The 17,943-nt window shown below is 34.7% G+C and overlaps 2 protein-coding genes across 4 annotated transcripts; one reads left to right on the forward strand and one right to left on the reverse strand.

Annotated features, from left to right (window-relative positions):
- Nucleotides 1-634: 634 nt before the first annotated feature.
- Nucleotides 635-4,431, forward strand: LOC18041504 (phosphatidylinositol transfer protein 3). Of its 2 annotated transcripts, none has more exons than XM_006433960.2 (6): nt 635-864; nt 1,797-2,003; nt 2,106-2,282; nt 2,837-2,935; nt 3,424-3,666; nt 3,881-4,431. In XM_006433960.2, exons 2-6 carry the CDS (start codon nt 1,929-1,931, stop codon nt 4,298-4,300), a joined length of 1,014 nt encoding a protein of 337 aa, XP_006434023.1. In that variant the 5' UTR covers nt 635-864; nt 1,797-1,928; the 3' UTR covers nt 4,301-4,431. The 2 variants fall into 2 exon arrangements, with proteins under 2 accessions (XP_006434023.1, XP_006434022.1); XM_006433959.2 differs by having other exon boundaries at nt 1,861-2,003.
- Nucleotides 4,432-11,688: 7,257 nt separating this feature from the next.
- Nucleotides 11,689-15,490, reverse strand: LOC18042236 (2,3-bisphosphoglycerate-dependent phosphoglycerate mutase). 2 transcript variants are annotated; one of them, XM_006433962.2, is made up of 9 exons: nt 15,233-15,490; nt 14,222-14,493; nt 13,736-13,959; nt 13,299-13,417; nt 13,053-13,209; nt 12,787-12,888; nt 12,553-12,672; nt 12,157-12,217; nt 11,689-12,056 (listed from the first exon to the last, which is right to left on the reverse strand). In XM_006433962.2, exons 2-8 carry the CDS (start codon nt 14,490-14,492, stop codon nt 12,173-12,175), a joined length of 1,038 nt encoding a protein of 345 aa, XP_006434025.1. In that variant the 5' UTR covers nt 14,493; nt 15,233-15,490; the 3' UTR covers nt 11,689-12,056; nt 12,157-12,172. The 2 variants fall into 2 exon arrangements, with proteins under 2 accessions (XP_006434025.1, XP_006434026.1); XM_006433963.2 differs by having other exon boundaries at nt 15,229-15,490.
- Between the last annotated feature and the right edge of the window lie 2,453 nt (nt 15,491-17,943).

A 17,943-nucleotide genomic window follows, 5' to 3' on the forward strand; every position in this document is an offset into this window, starting at 1 on the left:
CGGTTTGGCCGTGAGTTAATGATCTAGAGTTTTGTTATATTTTTTTTATTATTTAAGTTTTTTATTATTTGATTAAATTAAAATATATTTTGATTGAAAAAATTAGTTCGGGTTTGATTTCGGGTTCGGGGTCCCGATAAAATCCCCAAACTCAAACCCGCAATATATTTAGAGTTTGGGTTAATTCCTGAAATAGATCCGTTTCTAATTTTAAAATTTTTCGGGGCCCCATACCCAACTCAAATTAATCGGAGACCTGTGGGTATGGGTCTCCACAGAAAATGTTGCCATCCCTTATTATATGTGTATTATGAATATGAAAATGAAAATGCTGCGTGGAATAGAGTACCGAAAGGGCCCTTAGACATTTGGAATCCACAATGGCATCTACTCTTTTTATTCGCCAGGAATTTTGGCTGATTCAATGGACCTTTTCCTCGTAATATCTAAACTATCCTCCCGGTAGATATTGAATAAAACTTAAGAGAGGGGTAATTCTGACTTTCTGCCTAATAGGAAATAAGGAAGTGACCTAAAATTCAAGTGACCAAGACAGAGTCCATATGTGATGCATATTTCTTATGTCTTTATTATTATTAATATTATTATTATTAGCTAAAAGCCTAAAGCGACCATAAAAATATTCAAAATTTTCAACTTTGTCTGCACAGGAAAGCATTTCCCATTTCCCGGCTTCTTCATCCAATTCCAACAAAGAAATATTTGTCAAAACCCGTCACATGATTTCTACTTCTTCAAATACCCTTTTCATAGTTGACCGTCATTTCATCGTTTTCGCCGTTTAAGGAGCCCCGAAATAATCGCTCTTGTTTTCTGTTGAGGATCCAATTCTCTGTCATTCAGGTAACCTGCTCACTGTTTGTTTTGAAGCGTTGGAAAAATATTTTATTTAATCTGTTATTACTAGTTAATCACTGACTTCCGTGTTTTAAAGAGGTTCTGTTTTGATCAGGTGAAGTATGTTGGGTTTGTCAAATTGAAGCCTGTGATTGATTTTACTCACTGTTGTTGATAACATCCACTTGTAGATTTTGACTGTTTGAATGTCGGAAAAAATGATAATTTTAATTCCTTGATTGACTAGCAGTATAATACATCGATCTTAACTAATTGTCTTAGTTTGACTTTCAGAAAAAAAAAAAAAGGACCACTAAGCCTATGCTTTGCTTTGGCTGAATGATCAAGCATTGTCAATGTGTATTCATTCTCAGTCTTAAGTTCGAACTAACGGTACTGGGGTGCCTAAATGCAGTTCAGATCTTGGCACTTTTGCTTTCGCTTGATTAGTTACCTTTGACTCACAGGAGAGTGATCATTGAGTATAGGAATTGTTTTAGTTGTACTCTATGCAGGCGTAAGGAATTCTGAGTTTCTGGTGTGGAGATGATATTGAATTGAATAACAATTACTTATCATGATGGACTTGTGAACATAAACAAACTGAATTCCAATAAATATATAAAAGATGGACAGAGAGAGAGAGAGAGAGAGAAGAAGCTAAAGTTTGTGTTCCTTTATCTAATTAAAAAATAAAGAAGTAGGGCACGGCTTATGTATTTGTATAATTTTTACAAGTTTAACTATAAATTGCTTTATCCTTTACGTTCACATTGTAGGTTACTTGTATGCTAAAAGTCGAATTATGTTGACATCAGTTTAACAGATCTATTGCAAGTTTCTTATATGTATTTTTGTTGCAAGACAATTGTGTGTGTTTCTCATAATTGTTGTATTTTGCTTAAATGATGATGGATTTAGTTGTTTTCTTTTTTAAGCATGCTTTAATCATCCTGTATAAAGATGAAGATGAGGAAATACTGAACATTGAGATGGTAACAGCCACTGTTGGCAGTAATACCAAAGGTGTGAAATTTCCAACTGTTTACCTACTGGGAGACTTGTAAACTATGAGTGCTGATGCAAATAAATCTACTACAAATGGGTATGAAAAGCCTTTACCATCGGAGGAACAGCAAAGAAAGGTATCTCTAGTTACTGTGCTGTCTCTATGTCACAAGTTCTTGTTCTGAAAATGCCATGAATGTTTCATGATAAGCTTTTAAGCTGACTTTTAAAATGTGCAGATTAATGAAGTGAGGAGGTTGCTTGGGCTGTTGTCTGGTAGATTGTCCATTTATTGCTCTGATGCTTCAATCGCAAGGCATTTAAGGGCACAAAATTGGAATGTCAAGAAGGCAACTAAAATGCTGAAAGTAACTCTAAAATGGAGAGCTGAATACAAACCTGAAGAGATTCGTTGGGTATGCAGTATGCTACCATCTATCTTGCCTGACATACTGTAACCTTCAAGCCAAATCCTAGGAATGTGTGCTAGGTTCAAATTCCTTATTCTAATTGGATCAAGTTTTCATTTTACGATACTTTTGAAGACTGTGCTGCAGGGTCATCAATAGTAAATGATGCCTGTCTTATATGTTGTCTCTGTCATTTTTTTCACTTTGTTTATGACCTTTCACAGTCCATTATAAAACAGCCTTGGATCAGGCTTAAAAGGACTCTACTGGAACTAAGATTACTAAGTTGAAAAGATTCATCTCGCGGAAGAATACTTGGGGGGTAGATCCTTCTTTCACCCTAGAGTCAAATATTTATATCAATGTCTGGGCAAAGGTGTGATGCTGGAACAGTTATCTGTGTCAAGTCTATTCATAAAAATTTTATCTAGTCAGTTTGCAAGTTTACTAAACCTTTCAGCCAGTGTGGTTGCCGGCCTGGTCAAATTTTGTTTACTTTGGGACGTTACATTGCAGAAAATGGTGTTTTATAACTTCATTTCTTTACTTTTGTGGCGTAGGATGAAATTGCTAATGAAGCGGAGACCGGGAAGATATATAGATTGAATTATGTGGACAAGTATGGGAGAGCAGTTCTCGTCATGAGACCTAGTTGCCAGGTTCAACGTTTATCTGAGAAATCTTCTCTCTCTCTCTCTCTCTCTCTCTCTCTCTCTCTGGATGTGTGTGTTTGTGTGTTTCCATGTGTGATGATTATTTATAATTAAGCTATTTCTTAATATTTTAAAGAAATTTGATCTGTGTAGAAACATCTTGATGACGTGCTCATATCCAATATTAAGAATACTTTCTAAATCGTGCGCTGAAGGATTTAGGAGTTCCTCCTCCTGAGTTTATGTATTTTTTTTTTTCACCTCCTCTTGTGAAGTCTATGAATCAGACAAACTAACTATCACAAATTTCTCATCTGATGGATTACTGTGTGAATTGTAGTTTTTCCTTTTCTGAGCACACATTGCATACTTATTTTTATGTGAAAGATAAATATTAGACCAATATTTGGTTCTACAACTAATGCATTCATGTTATGTATTGAGAGTAAAATTTTGGAGAAAATTGCTTAGGCTTAAATTACTTTTGGCTGCAGAATACAAAGTCAACTAAAGGACAAATTAGGTATTTGGTGTATTGCATGGAGAATGCAATTCTAAATCTGCCACCTCACCAGGAGCAGATGGTCTGGTTGATTGATTTCCAAGGTTTCAATTTATCCCATATTTCAGTGAAGGTAACGCGGGAAACAGCCCATGTTTTGCAAGACCATTATCCAGAACGCCTTGGTTTGGCAATACTGTATAACCCACCCAAGTTCTTTGAGCCATTCTGGACGGTAATCTACTCTAAACTCAGTCCGTGATTCCTTTTTACTTCTAAAGAGAAAAATGGTGAATTTTTCTTGTGTCAGAAATATATGACTGTACAATGTAGCAATAACTTAAAACATTCAATATTTATGTGTTTGTATACTTCATTATGCTTCCATGTGTTTGCTTTTGGTTTTATGTGCTATGTTATGTTACACATTGTCAATTTTATCACTGCAGGTTGTTAAACCATTTCTTGAGCTGAAGACTCAAAACAAAGTCAAGTTTGTTTATTCTGATGATATAAACACCAGGAGAATAATGGAAGACCTGTTTGACATGGACCAGTTGGAGTCTGCATTTGGTGGAAATGATCGTGTGGGTTTCAACATCAATAAATATGCTGAGAGGATGAGAGAAGATGATAAGAAAATGCCATCTTTTTGGGCAATGGAGACTACTCCCTCTGAAGCCTCACAACCTTCCTTGACGATGGCTACATCATCTGATTCTCCTAACTTGAATTCTGATTCTGATACATCTGACCATGAGAAGAATGACACTTCCTCACAGCGGGGAATGGAAACAGAAGCTGTGTCATCAGATGAGAAGGGTCTCACCATCGATGGTAGCAAGAACATCGTTGGGGAAGTACATTAGATTAGGGTGATGCAGCTAGGCTTTTGCCTAGTCCCCGTAGCTGTAAGAGTATGATGATCAGATGGTGTTAGCCATGCTGACTGTTTAATTAACATTATCAGTTTGAACACAAATCAAGAAAGTTCCTCTCATGTTTTAATCTAAGTACTGCATACATGAAGCATGATTTTTCCTCATGCAATTTAATCGATGGAGCGTTCTGCTTCTATTGTTTCTGTCGGGGCATGGTTTAAAGAAATTCACACAATTTTTGTTTAACCACTCTTTTTGGTCCTCGAAGAAAACTCTATGTACGAAGCTTGTGCCCCGAACAATACGTGCATCACTGATGGTATAACACCCGGCGGGGAATCTTCGCGACTGATTGTTTATTCTTCACAGTTTCAATAAGTCGTTTTATAATCTTATAATGGCAATACCTATCTTACATTAAATGTAAGATAAGGGGATCCATCTTTTAAAAGTTAAACTAATAAAATATTATTTCTAGAGAATATGGATTTCCACTTGCACTTGGGTTGGGCCTTAAAAAAAAAAAAAAAAAAAAATATATATATATATATATATATATATATATATATATTTATAAATCTCTCCCTTGCTGCTGACGCACGCAACGCTCAATTCCAATTTCAAAATCCATAAACTGTCCGGCCTTCGACAATCCCCCTCTTCTCATCTTCTTTCACAATGACAGCACGACCCTCGTAGCACAGCCAGACGGGTTTTAGATTGAACCGAAATAAAAACTTATCGGGTTGCAATTTTCAACCCATTCGGATTTCATGTGTTAATCCAAACCGAACTAAATCCAAAATAAATTTCAAGTTCGGTTCGGGTAAACTTGATCCGAATGCCCACCCCTTTTACAGAAGTGCGTTTTTAATTTTTAATTTTTAAAAATTCTATTTTCAGCTCATAAATAGTAGTAAAATAAAAGAAATTTACGACCAATTTGTTATTTTTTACTGCCAAAATATAAAAGGTCAGTAAATACCCATTTTGACCTTGCAGCTGATTTAATTCCCTACAAAGTGGCAGTAAAGTTTTACTCATTTGCGAGGAGATATTTTTCAGCCACAAACATTCCCCACAAAAGGCCCTTTTGTCGTAGTGAGGGGTAGGAAAATTGGATTTCGGTTCAGGTTGCTTGGGTTTTGATTTGGGTTACAATCCGATTCGATTGGAAAATTGAATCCAATTGGATTTTCATTTTGATATCTCGATTTGCATCCAAATCCGTAAAATTTTTTAACGATTAAGATATGGGTAAAATCCGCACTGGATGCGGGCAGATATCTCGGATGTTCGGATCCGCAAATTTTAAAATTAAATAATTTTAAATATAATTTAAAAATTCAACAATTTAATTAATAATATCAAATAAAATTCAATTATAATCCAACAATTAACAATTTAACATAAATAACATATAACATCAACATAAATCCACAAATAAAAATATTACAACATAAATCAAACATAAAAAATAACTAAATTCAAGTGCATAACTATTAAAATCCACAAATAAAAAACATCACTAAATTCAAGTACACAACTATTAAAATCCACAAATAAAAATCCACAAGTAACATTAAATACAATCAAACAATTAACCACAATACCAAATTAGTAATCAGAAAAAAAATATGTTGAATCAACAAGAAAATTCAATTAAGCCAGCAACATTTTCAAGATTAAAAAAATTTACATTAGATTAAGCTCATTAAATACAATCAAACAATTAACCACAATACCAAATTGTTAACCCCCCAAAAAAAAGCCATGCATTTAATAGAAAGAATAAAAAATTAATTGAAATAAGGGAGCAAAATCTAATTACCGGCAAATTAATTCCAAGCACGAGAGGCTTGAACGCAACGACAAGGGTTAACGGTTAAAGGACAGGTGGACAGCGTCACATCGAGGCTTCGATGAGCACCACGGCGCTTCTCCGACGAGTATCGGCACCGCGAGGCTTGGACGACGAGGCTTTAACGAAAGATCAGGCGAGGCGGGCTTCGACGCGAGTCCCCAACGAGTTGCGACGAAGACAACGACTGGTCGAGAGTGAGATTGAAAGGTTAGGACTTACAGCTACTGGTGAGGTGAGTGTGTATGGGAAAATTGAATGAAGGAAGTGAGACTTAGGGATTTAGGGCTTAGATTTTTTTATTTAATTTAATATATATTTTAATTTAAAATAAAGACCGACCAGATTCGGATTTCTGATTTTCCGGATGCAAGTGCATCTGGATCCGGATCCGTGCGGGTTTTTATTTTTTAAATCCGGATTCGCATTTTTAAAAAATGCAGATCCAAACTTTTCGGATCCTTGCGGATGCGGGTTGGATGGGAATTTTTTTGCCATCCCTAGCCTTACAAATTGATGATATTCAATGTATTTTCCAAAATTGTAGCTATACTGTAATGTGTATTTTGGTTGAATGAAATTTTACAATTTTTTTCTTTTAACGCCGAAAAGGAGGCAAATAACAATATGCAAAGATAACAATTGCTTGTACAATGGTGCATGGGTTTTCTTCAAGGCATATTTAATTTTTTTTTAATTAATGATTTAATGGTAATTCATTTTTTATTTTTTATTTTTTATTTTTTATTTTTTTAATTAATAGTTTAATGGTAATTCGATTTTCCATTTTTCATTTTTTAATTAATGATTTAATGGAAATTCAATTTTCTTTGCACCTATACGAGTAAGCTTTGAACTTTAAATTTTTTACATAACATCAACGGATTTTACAAGTTAAACTAGTTAAATTTATTAACAACTGTAGATAGTCATGGGTAATGCAATGTTAACTCCAGGAATTACGGATGGTATTGCTTTGGACCCTGCACTTTATTTGCCTTGTTTTATTGTCTGCAACAATACTATTAAAATCAAAATATCAAAGTGTTTGATTAATACTTAAAATTTGGATTCGACACTAAAATAGATGATTTTTCAAAGTTATTAATTAAAAGTTAAGTTTAAAAAAAGTCAAACTTATACTCTAATCCATTGTCAACTACCATTTTCTTTCCACACTAATTGTGGAGTTTAGAAGGCACTAAACGACAAAACCATATGGAAACTTCTAATTTGATATGAATTACCCAATATTTCAATTATTAGTATTTCACTGGTAACGATTCACATTCCACTTTATAGTACATGTAACTTCAATCGCAAATTGGGGGGAAAAACCATTGACTTGAGACTGAATTTTCATTTATTAGCTTGCCAACGGCTAAGATTGTTGCTACTTCCATTGATTTCTTTCTTCGATTGTTTGATTGTTTTTGTGCCCCTACAATTATTTGATGTTAAATATTTATTTTTACAATAATTATTTTTAACACCGACATTACAATGGCATTTTTTTAGGTTCTACCGGGATCCAACTATGTTGCTCCTGGAGCAACATTCTCCCTAATTTGATTTTGCAAGGTCCAGCCGTTAGATTCTAAACACTTTAATCTAACAATTGATTTTAAATGGCAATTTTTGTATCATGGAGAATAGGTCAAAGTCGGTTATAATTAATGCTACAAATCAATAAGATTATATACACTGATTACAATCTAGGCAACATGTGAAAATGACATCACATGAGAATTGGATGAATAGCGTTACCCATCCTTTGGCATGAGACTTCAACAAATTAGGATTGAAGGAAAAAATGGGTATAATGGAAATAATTATTCTTAGTGGATAATAATTATTTACTTAATAGTTACGAAAGCCGTCAAATTAAATTTGCTTAAGGCTATGGCATTATTGAAAGATATTAAATTTGTATAAAGTTTTTAAAGCATTATCTAAAGGCTTTCTAATAAAAATTTTAAATAATTTTTTCTTTTTATTATTTAAAGAGTCATATAAGCAAAAATATTTTTTAAAAATCTTTAAATAAAATTTTAGTTATTATTTAGAGAGTCTTTTAAAGCCTCAAATTTGATATTATATTATTTTTTTCTCATTCTTAAAGAGAGATATATTGTAATTGTTATTATATTGTTGGAGAAAAAATGATTAAAATAATATATATTTTAAAGTAAACATCCAAGTATAACTTTTGTGCACTTCAAAGTTTATTTTAGTATGTATCAATACTTCTACTTTAACTTTCAAGTGTATGTAAAATGAGATTAACCGAGTAGTAAATGTCTATTTCATGTAAGTAAATATAAAGTACACATGTACTTTTGTGCACTTAAAGTTTAGTTTAATGCATGTTTAAACTAAACATCTAAGTAGTCGTATACTTGGATGTTCTCTTTTAAGGCATATGGTCTAACACGTAATTTACCATATCGTGAATGTTTTAGAGGCAACAGCTTCCCCACTTGTGTGTTATACATCTCATCATCATAGCCGAATGATGACCCCTGCCATGCACCTTGCGAAGTTAAGGACCTTCACAAATTGTTGCTGAATGTCGGTGCCGCTCCAGAAACCCACATCATACCTCTTTATGATCTTCTGGTTGGAAGGCTTGTTCTTCATAATTGCTCTAGCGCACCGCAACCAAAATGGAGCCGGAGGTGGGAATGAAAGGGAGACAGCAACCACCATTGGTTTCTACCTAGTCTCCCTAATGATATATTCCAACTCCGAATTTAAGACATTAGAATCCTCAGTTGCTTCTGTTTCGGTGAGCGGAGTGATAAATTATCAAAGATCGAGTTGATTGTCCTTGACTTCATACTCCATCGATGCATACGATGCATTCAACATAGAAAAACCTCACTCTTCACTTCAAGTGCCAATACACCAAATTGGTGGGACTGTACTGCCCTCCGATTCTATTTTGATCTTGTAATTCCATATATCTTAAAATGACCTCCCCTCAAGCCTTGAACCGTAATGCTTAAGGCTCTCAGTGATTTACACCAACCTACCAAAAAAAAAAAAATCAAACACATTTATCATTATTCATGAAATACCTACAAGACAAAAGAAATGTTCACTATAAAATATTTTTTAGTCTCTTACAAATTTTGTACAAAATATTGTACATAGATCATTATTCATAAAATACCTGTTGGATTTCACTAAAACTTTCCAGAATTAAATTATGATATTGAGAAAAAATATATTGAAATTTTCAATAATTCAATAATATTTGTCTGGTGTTCTAAAAGATCAAAAATCAAAGTGAAAAAAATGTCATTTGCAACATAATAGTAAACCAACCACTCGATCAATCTCACGTCATACGCAGTTAAAGCATTTACATATGCTTAAAGTAAACATGCAAGTACAACTTTTGTGCACTTGAAATTTTATTTTAGTATGTATCAATACTTCTACTTTAACTTTTAACTGTATATAAAATAAGATTAACCGAGTAGTAAATGTCTATTTCATATAAGTAAATATAAAGTACACATGTGCTTTTGTGCACTTAAAGTTTAGTTTAATGCATGTTTAAACTAAACATCTAAGTAGTCGTGTACTTGGATGTTCTCTTTTAAGGCATAGGGTCTAACACGTAATTTACCATATTGTGAATGTTTTAGAAGCAACAGCTTGCCCACTTGTGTGCTATACATCTCATCACCATAGCCGATGATGACCCCTGCCATGCACCTTGCGAAGTTAAGGACCTTCACAAATTGTTGCTGAATGTCGGTGCCGCTCCAGAAACCCACATCATACCTTCTTATGATCTTCTGGTTGGAAGACTTGTTCTTCACAATTGCTCTAGCGCGCTACAACCAAAATGGAGCCGGAGATGGGAATGAAAGGGAGACAACAACCGCCATTGGTTTCTGCCTAGTCTCCCTAATGATATATTCCAACTCCGAATTTAAAACAGCAGGATCCTCAGTTGCTTTCATTCCGGTGAGCGGAGTGATAAATTATCAAAGATCGAGTCGATTGTCCTTGACTTCACGCTCCATCGATGCATACGATGCATTCAACATAGAAAAACCTCACTCTTTACTTCAAGTGTCAACACACCAAATTGGTGGGACTGTACCACCCTCCGATTCTATTTTGATCTTATAATGACCTACCCATATATCTTAAAATGACCTCCCCTCAAGCCTTTCCTCAACAACTCTAATTTGCAATCCTTCCCCAATCAAACCCACTGGGAACATGCTTTCAAAACTAACAATGCTGAGAATTTGTCAACAGAAACCCCATTATCAAGCATTAAACAAAACATAACCAGAGCTTATTTTGGGTCGAGCCCATAAGAAAAAACAGAGAGAAACTAACCATAAATAAACAAAAACAAAACCAGAAAGTGCGACAAAGACAGAGAGAAAAACTAACCTTAGATGGCAAGCTCGATTGCGGCTGACGGATGGCGATGGCAGGCTCTGTGAGACCCAACGGTTGGCTATGTAAGACGCGATGGCGATGAGGATTGTGAAATTTGAATAAGAAATAGGAGATTTGTGAGTTATGTTTTACTCGATGGTGATGGTTTGGTTGTTAGCTTAATCTCAGTTCGGTTTTGATTTTCATTAATCCCACCTAAATCGAACCGTCTAATTCAGGTTATTAGACAACCAAATGAATTATCAAACCGAATCCGATAAAACTGAATAGAACAGGTTCGATTCGATTCAGTTCTTTAATTTTCTGCCCACCCCTACTTTAACTTAGGTGAAAGAAAGTGCAGAAATTTTTTTTTTTTTTATAAGAGATGAGAAAATCAATTAAACGACACCTTTTTGTACCTCAAAAATCGAAATTGCACGTCTTAGAATTCGCTCTTGCTGCCGTACTGCATTCATGTGTCGCGCTGCAATCGCTGCTGGTGCTTAGTTCGACACATATTGGGGTCGCGGCTCGCGTGGCTGCCTATTGCCTGCTGCAGTGATTTTCTAACTCGCATGCAGTGTGTTTGGCTCGCGACGATTGGTGGCGCCGATGGCTGTAAGGCATAGCAGTCAGTTGTTGACAGTTGGCGGCTCGTGGCTAATGTGGTGACAATGGTGTCTGCAATGCTTATGCTTTTATTTTACTTGATTTGTTTAGGGTTAGGGAGAAGGGAAAGTAGTAAACGATATTAGATTTTAATTTCCTTTAAATTTTTTTTAATTTAAATTTTTATTTTATATAATCAAGGCTCGGGCTTGTTACATTAAGCCCATAATCAGGCCCACTATGTATGGGCTTTGAATTTTTTAACCCACATATCCTTAAATCTGTTGTATTGGCTAGGCTTAAAGCCCGTGGACCAGGCCGAACTGGGCTTGGACCGACCCGGACTTTTTTGCCAACTTGCACTAAGCAAACAACTTTCAGGGTCGCATATATTTCCATGTTTGGTTCTTTTCTGTTAAATTAGACAGTTATTTAAAAATAGTCTATTAGTTGTTACAACATTTAGTGGAGAACGTGATAACAATACTAATCGGAAGGAAAAGCTTCTGTTTCCTGTCAATTCTTATTTCTTCAAAGTATTTGCATAACTCCATTACAGACATACAAGAAAATACAGCACCCAAAATTCTCTTAGTTCAGTCCCTCTTATACATATCTTTCTTTCAATCTGAAACATACATCTATCTCTTAGCTCATGCCAGAGAGATGTTGGATTGATCAACTACTGAAAAAGTACAAAAGGCAATAGCCACTACCCAGCCTTCTGACCCACTATCAAGAACTACATCAATACATTTCCTGAAACTAGCTTTTGCACATGTGCGTTTCATTCCCTTGCAATCTAGTAATGAAACCAGCAGGACAGCAGAAGTGAAGCAATGGGAATCGGGAGGTAAGCCCCTGAAAAAACAATGTCATGCGTGAGCATATCTGATGGCTTATAAGCAGAAGAAAAAACCAGGCTGAAGCAGATGACAGTTGCTAGAAATTGGAAAATTACCTAAGCTTCAAAGATGTTAATGCAACATCTCGTCTAACTTCTGTCTATATTGAGCTAAACGCTGCAATTCAAGCAACACATTGTCAAAGACTCACACTGAGGATTATAATTCTAGAGAATAAACTTAACAAGAAAACAGCAGCAGTAGTTTGCGCTAATACTACTTTAATCATTTTCTAAAAGAGAAACATACTCTAAGAATCTATTCACTTTCTTTAATCCAACACATCAATAGTGTTCCCTAAGCTCCTTTCTATCCTCATTCTGTTAATAACTTTAAGCATTAGCGAACAACACAAAGATTTTGTCCTCGTTTTTCAGCTTTTGAAGTAGTTGGATACCATTAAGATTTAATAGCTTGATGTAATCATGCTCATGAGTTTATGGATTGCATACCCGTGTATAAGCATAGACTCCAGCCTCCGCTGGTCCCGCTGGACTTCCCCTTCTAATGAACTTTCCCTCTTTGAATATGTAAAGCATGGGTATTCCAGTTGATAGTTCTAAACTGATCACCTGTTTAAAAATTGAAAATAATATATAAATAAATAAAAAAGGAACGATGCTTTTATACAAAGAGCATGCCACCAAAAAAAAAAGCTGTTGCAATGTCAAGACAAAAGGTCTCACCTCTTGGGAAGTTAATTTGTCAAGATACATAATGATGGACCTCAGTGAATTCCCATGGGCAGCAATCATTACATTCTTTCCTGATTGAAGTTGCGGTTCAATCTGTGAAGTTACATTTCAGCAGTCAGATGCTAAGGGATGATATATGGTCTCTTTAACCTTAAAAAATAAGTCCCTTTATGGATTTATACGGTATGAGAATCATCATAAATTAACTCCTAAAAAGATCAGAAAGAAACTAGATCTATGAAAGTAGTCGTACATACCTGATCTTTAAAATAAGCAACGGCTCTTTGAGCACACATTTCCAAGCTCTCACCATTTGGTGGAGGAATGTCATAACTCCGACGCCACACGTGGACTTGTTCCTTTCCATATCTATCAGCCGTTTCCTGCTTATTTAGACCCTGTAATTCCCCATACCTAAAGAGAGCAGAGTTCAGAGCTTCTGAGTGAAAAAGGGTGATAAAAGGGAAGAAGAAAGATCAGAAAAGCAAAGGAAAGTTGATTACATTCTTTCATTCAATTGCCAAGCTGTTACAACGGGAATGGACTGCTTCATGGTGTCTTCGCTGAAGATCTGACTCCAGGTCCTTGCCTGTTCACTTTCATTATGCATAATGATAGGCACCTGTGACGGATCGCTAATAGGTTAGCAGTTAAAGAAGGCACTGAATAGTGGAAACAGTTCTCCTTGGAAACAAATCGAAAAGAAACTCTAAGGCAGTAAAAGCCACAGTGTTGTTGACATCTAAACATGCAAATCTGTTTTAGTTGCAAATGAGTTTCAGGCTTTCTTGAGGAATTAAAATTGCACCAAAAAAGAATAATAATAAGGGATTAAATTGAAACTGTTCAGCCAGTTTCATCCACAATTATTTAAAGATATTCAACACTGTAATTCACAATTTTCATCTGCTAACAGCTAGTTCTACGATTTCCAAATTACCTTCCTGCGTCGGTGCTGTGTCATGGCGAGCATAGCAGTCATCTGCGCGCGAATTAGTGCTGATGTATATATCATGTCGACAGGTATGTTGCTTATTCTCTTTCCAGCTTCAATTGCCTCTTCTACACCCTTCTTGGTTAATGGCACATCAACACAACCTGTAAACAGGTTCTTTTCATTCCAGAGAGACTCACCATGTCGAACCAGTATCAAAGCTGCTTCATCTGAAGGAGAAGGAAATAACAATTAGAATATTTCAAAAAAATGAACTCTGGGCCGAATATGATGAGGAGATTCCAAATATATTAAAGGATTTTGAGAAAACGGGATCATTTCCTAATTGAACAAGAAGAAAACTTTCTACACACGCACTCTTAAGGGAAAGACTTTACTGAGTCTAGTTGAAGTTTGACCATCTGACACATTTGCAATCATCAACTCTACACTAACTATATATCAATCTTGACAAGAATGAAAATTATTTACTTGATTTCTTTTTGGAGTCACTGGTGTCGTGATTTGAGGGAGATGAAGCAGATTCAATAACTGAAGTTTGAGAAGCTGTGGCCTGAATTATGCCAAAATTCTTCTTCCCAAATCTAAAATTCCTGTTTCTTGACAATTCAATATTAAGCTTGAAACTTTTTGGAATCAATTGCACCCTAATATTTCCAAGTTCATGGTGAGTGCCAGAGTTATTAAGAAGTCGATTGGATTGGAGAGTCCCCATAGCTTGGTGAAATACCTGTGCAGACATTCTGAAAACCAAATATACAGACAGATTACAATTTACATTGCAGCAAATAATAAAGTAAATTTCAAGCAGTAAAATGGAAAAACATTATAGAGCAATCAGTGTTAACTCAAGCAGCATATGAGCATCAGAAATATCTTTTTCATGGTCTAACAAAAGAAAAGAAGGTGAATTAAGAAAAGGAAAAGGTAAAATTAAATAAATGCCGAGCAAACAAGGTCACAATCACATTATAAACGGTATCTTTGCATCTACATTCAACAACGTTTGCATTAAGCACAAAAAGCTCCTATAAAATTTAAACATGCATGTGGTATGCTACAAATTCCAAAACATGATTACCATTTAAAAACATCATGCTTTAACAAATAAACAGATTTCCCCGCCACCCAAAAAAAGAAAAAAAAATGCAAAAAACCGGTTATAAACAGAGAATCAAAGATATACAGATCCAAATTGAAGACAACCATCAGAAGCTCAAAGTCCAGAAATGCCCCATATGTTTTATTCAATTAACGAAATTCAAAGATGCAATAATTAAAGAGCAAGTACTCATAAATATGAAAAAAATCAATCAATATCATAAGACACAAGATATAAACAAATCAAATACATGGAACAAAACATACATGATCAAAGAAGAGAAAAACGCAACAACCCAGAAACAAGAAATTGATTAAAAGCAAAATGCAATAAGAAAGTAAATTAATTTGGAGAAAATGGAGAGGCGAGATTGCACCTACTTATATAGACGGGAACCGAGCGAAGAAACCGAGGCAGGAAATAGCAAATGAGACTAATAATGAAGAAAGTTGACGGAGAAGAAGATGGAGGTGATTATATAGAAGTTGGAATTTTACATGTCCATTTTCAACTGGCAAAAATATTAAGTACTAAAGTGCAACAAACACAAGGCAAGAGGGAAAGCGAAAGTGAAACCTTCGTTCCTCCTGTATCGAAGCAATCGTTGGTAGTTGGGCCATTTTTTAATTATTATTAATTTTTTTAATTTTTTTTTTTTGTATTTCAGATGTTGCGCTTTTTATTATTTGGCAAGCAACAGTATCTTGACAAAGTTTATATTTTCTCCAAGTTGACAACACGTTTTTAAAAGCCCAACAAGTATGAATATTTATTATTTGACGGCTCTCTTTCTCTGACTGGCTTTTATTTTTGTGTAATTTAAAATTTTCTTTTTAAAATAATTTCACGTGGGTTTAATTAGATTAATTTTCTGCATTTTAACTGTATTATTTTGACATGAATATGATACAACTCAATTACTCAAATGTGTAGAACACACAACCATGTCCATGTGTGTCGAAATGAAAACAATTCACACGAAATCCATTTCTTTTTTATCAAAAAAAAGTAAGTGATTTAGTGATAATTAAAGAATGTGTCTTACAAATCACGCATATTTGACAAATTTGCTGTCGATTCAATATAGGAACACCAGTGGCCGTGGCCTAGAACAAATTTTCTAAACAACCTTTCAAAAAATAGTGGGACCAAATTTGGGTAACTTGGCCACTCTAAATTAAAGAAAAACACCCGAAGAAGCGGCCTTACAAAATCATCAATAAACACAAACTACTTAACTCCCATCTTATATTAAGACTGGACATTTATAATTCATTATAATATATAATAAAAATAATTTATAAATTTAGTTATATTTGATCTATCACTTGTATGACAAAAAATCTATAACATATTTATTATTTTTATTAAAATATATTAATTATACACTATTAACTTTTTATTTTTTAATTATTAATTATTATTTTTAAATTACAATACCTCAACACCGAATACGCCGGGAATCACCTACTTCGCACCTTCTATTTAACACGTGATTAGGTCAGCGCAGAGGGCTTTAGCACCAAAAAATGGACTCCCACCTAATCTTCTAATCTTTCTTCTTTCCTTGAAATTGAGAAGATTTTACTGGGCATTTTATTTTATTTTTTGTATTGTTGTGTTGGATTGGTGACAGGTGGGCAAAAAAGCTACAACAGGATTAATTAATTAATTTATTGTGCTATTGTCCAAAAGAATATGCTCTCAAAATGTGCTGCTGCTTATGTTACCAACTCATTTGTCTTCTCTGACTAGATATCATATCATTTTCTTTGGCAATATAAAATTTAACAGGAAATTAATGGGAGGTGATGACTTTGTAGTTCCGGCTTGGCAGGCGACAGCCATGTCCTTGTTCTGGAATTTCTTGCAGATCTAACTTTGGATCAATGCTATAGGCTATAATAATTAAAATGGAAATCATTTGTCAACTCTGCCAATCAAACTAACGTTTTCTGCCTCATTCTAGACTCATAAAACAGAGATACAAAATTTCATATGGTAAACTGATGTGACATATATATTAAACACCTATATAAATCATCTCATGACAGTAAAATAATGTGATAAGCAACTGTAGAACAAGACGATTGGTAACTAAATAACATCAGTTGGCATTTAAACTTAGAGATCTAAGGTTACAGCGTTCTTTATGCCAACAATAATCCGCAAAAATCTATGCTAAGCTTTCACCGCGAGCCATGCATACTCGCCGGGGACCAGAAGGCCCAGAATTGAGTTTCCTCTGTCAAGCTAATCCAGGTAAAATGGAGGCCTGACAGAAATCAACTGGAATGGAATTGTCGCGAGGCCATTGGATCACTTGGATTTCACCTCAATCTAGCGCATGTGAACCATCGAGGCATCCAGTCATCCACAAACAACGGGGAGTAATAATAATATTTTTAACTCCCTTAATTTATTTAACCAACTCCCCACTTTTCAATTTATTTTATTTTTTTAATCTCAGTAAACAATTATTGTTTTCTATTTTATTTTATTCTCTCTTTCCCTACTCTCTTTCTAGTAGAACCATCACTACCAATACCTATCTTCATCGTCACCATTACCTCCACCAACCATTACCTCCACCAACATACGATGAATTTCAATATTAAATTTTTGTTAAATTTTATGACTAAGTGGTAGGTTTTATTATTATTGATGATATTGGTTTTGATTTTAATGTGGTTAAATAAGATTCTATTTAACTTTAATTGGAGATTTGATTGGAAGTTAATATAAGATTTAAATTGTAAATCAATTGGACAGAAAAAAATGAGAAGATGTGAGAGATGATCTATTGAGAGCATGACATACTATTTTTCAATAAGGGTAATTTTAGAATGAATAATGTTAATCGAAAAATAGATATTAGTAAGATAAAATGAGGAAGGTAAAAATCACGACTGAACAATAGGCCACGTAACCCACGTTAGAACCACTTTCGGCCTAGTTACACGCGGCATGGCCACGAGCCGAAGAAGAAAATTTGTGCAACAATGTGATAGGGACTTGGGGTAGAACGACATGTCGTCTCTCTTAATTGTACCGAACAACCGAAGAAAAGAACAAGGAACTGTTTCACAAA

Source organism: Citrus clementina, unplaced genomic scaffold, assembly GCF_000493195.1.
Source record: "Citrus clementina cultivar Clemenules unplaced genomic scaffold, Citrus_clementina_v1.0 scaffold_5, whole genome shotgun sequence".
NCBI lineage: Eukaryota > Viridiplantae > Streptophyta > Magnoliopsida > Sapindales > Rutaceae > Citrus > Citrus x clementina.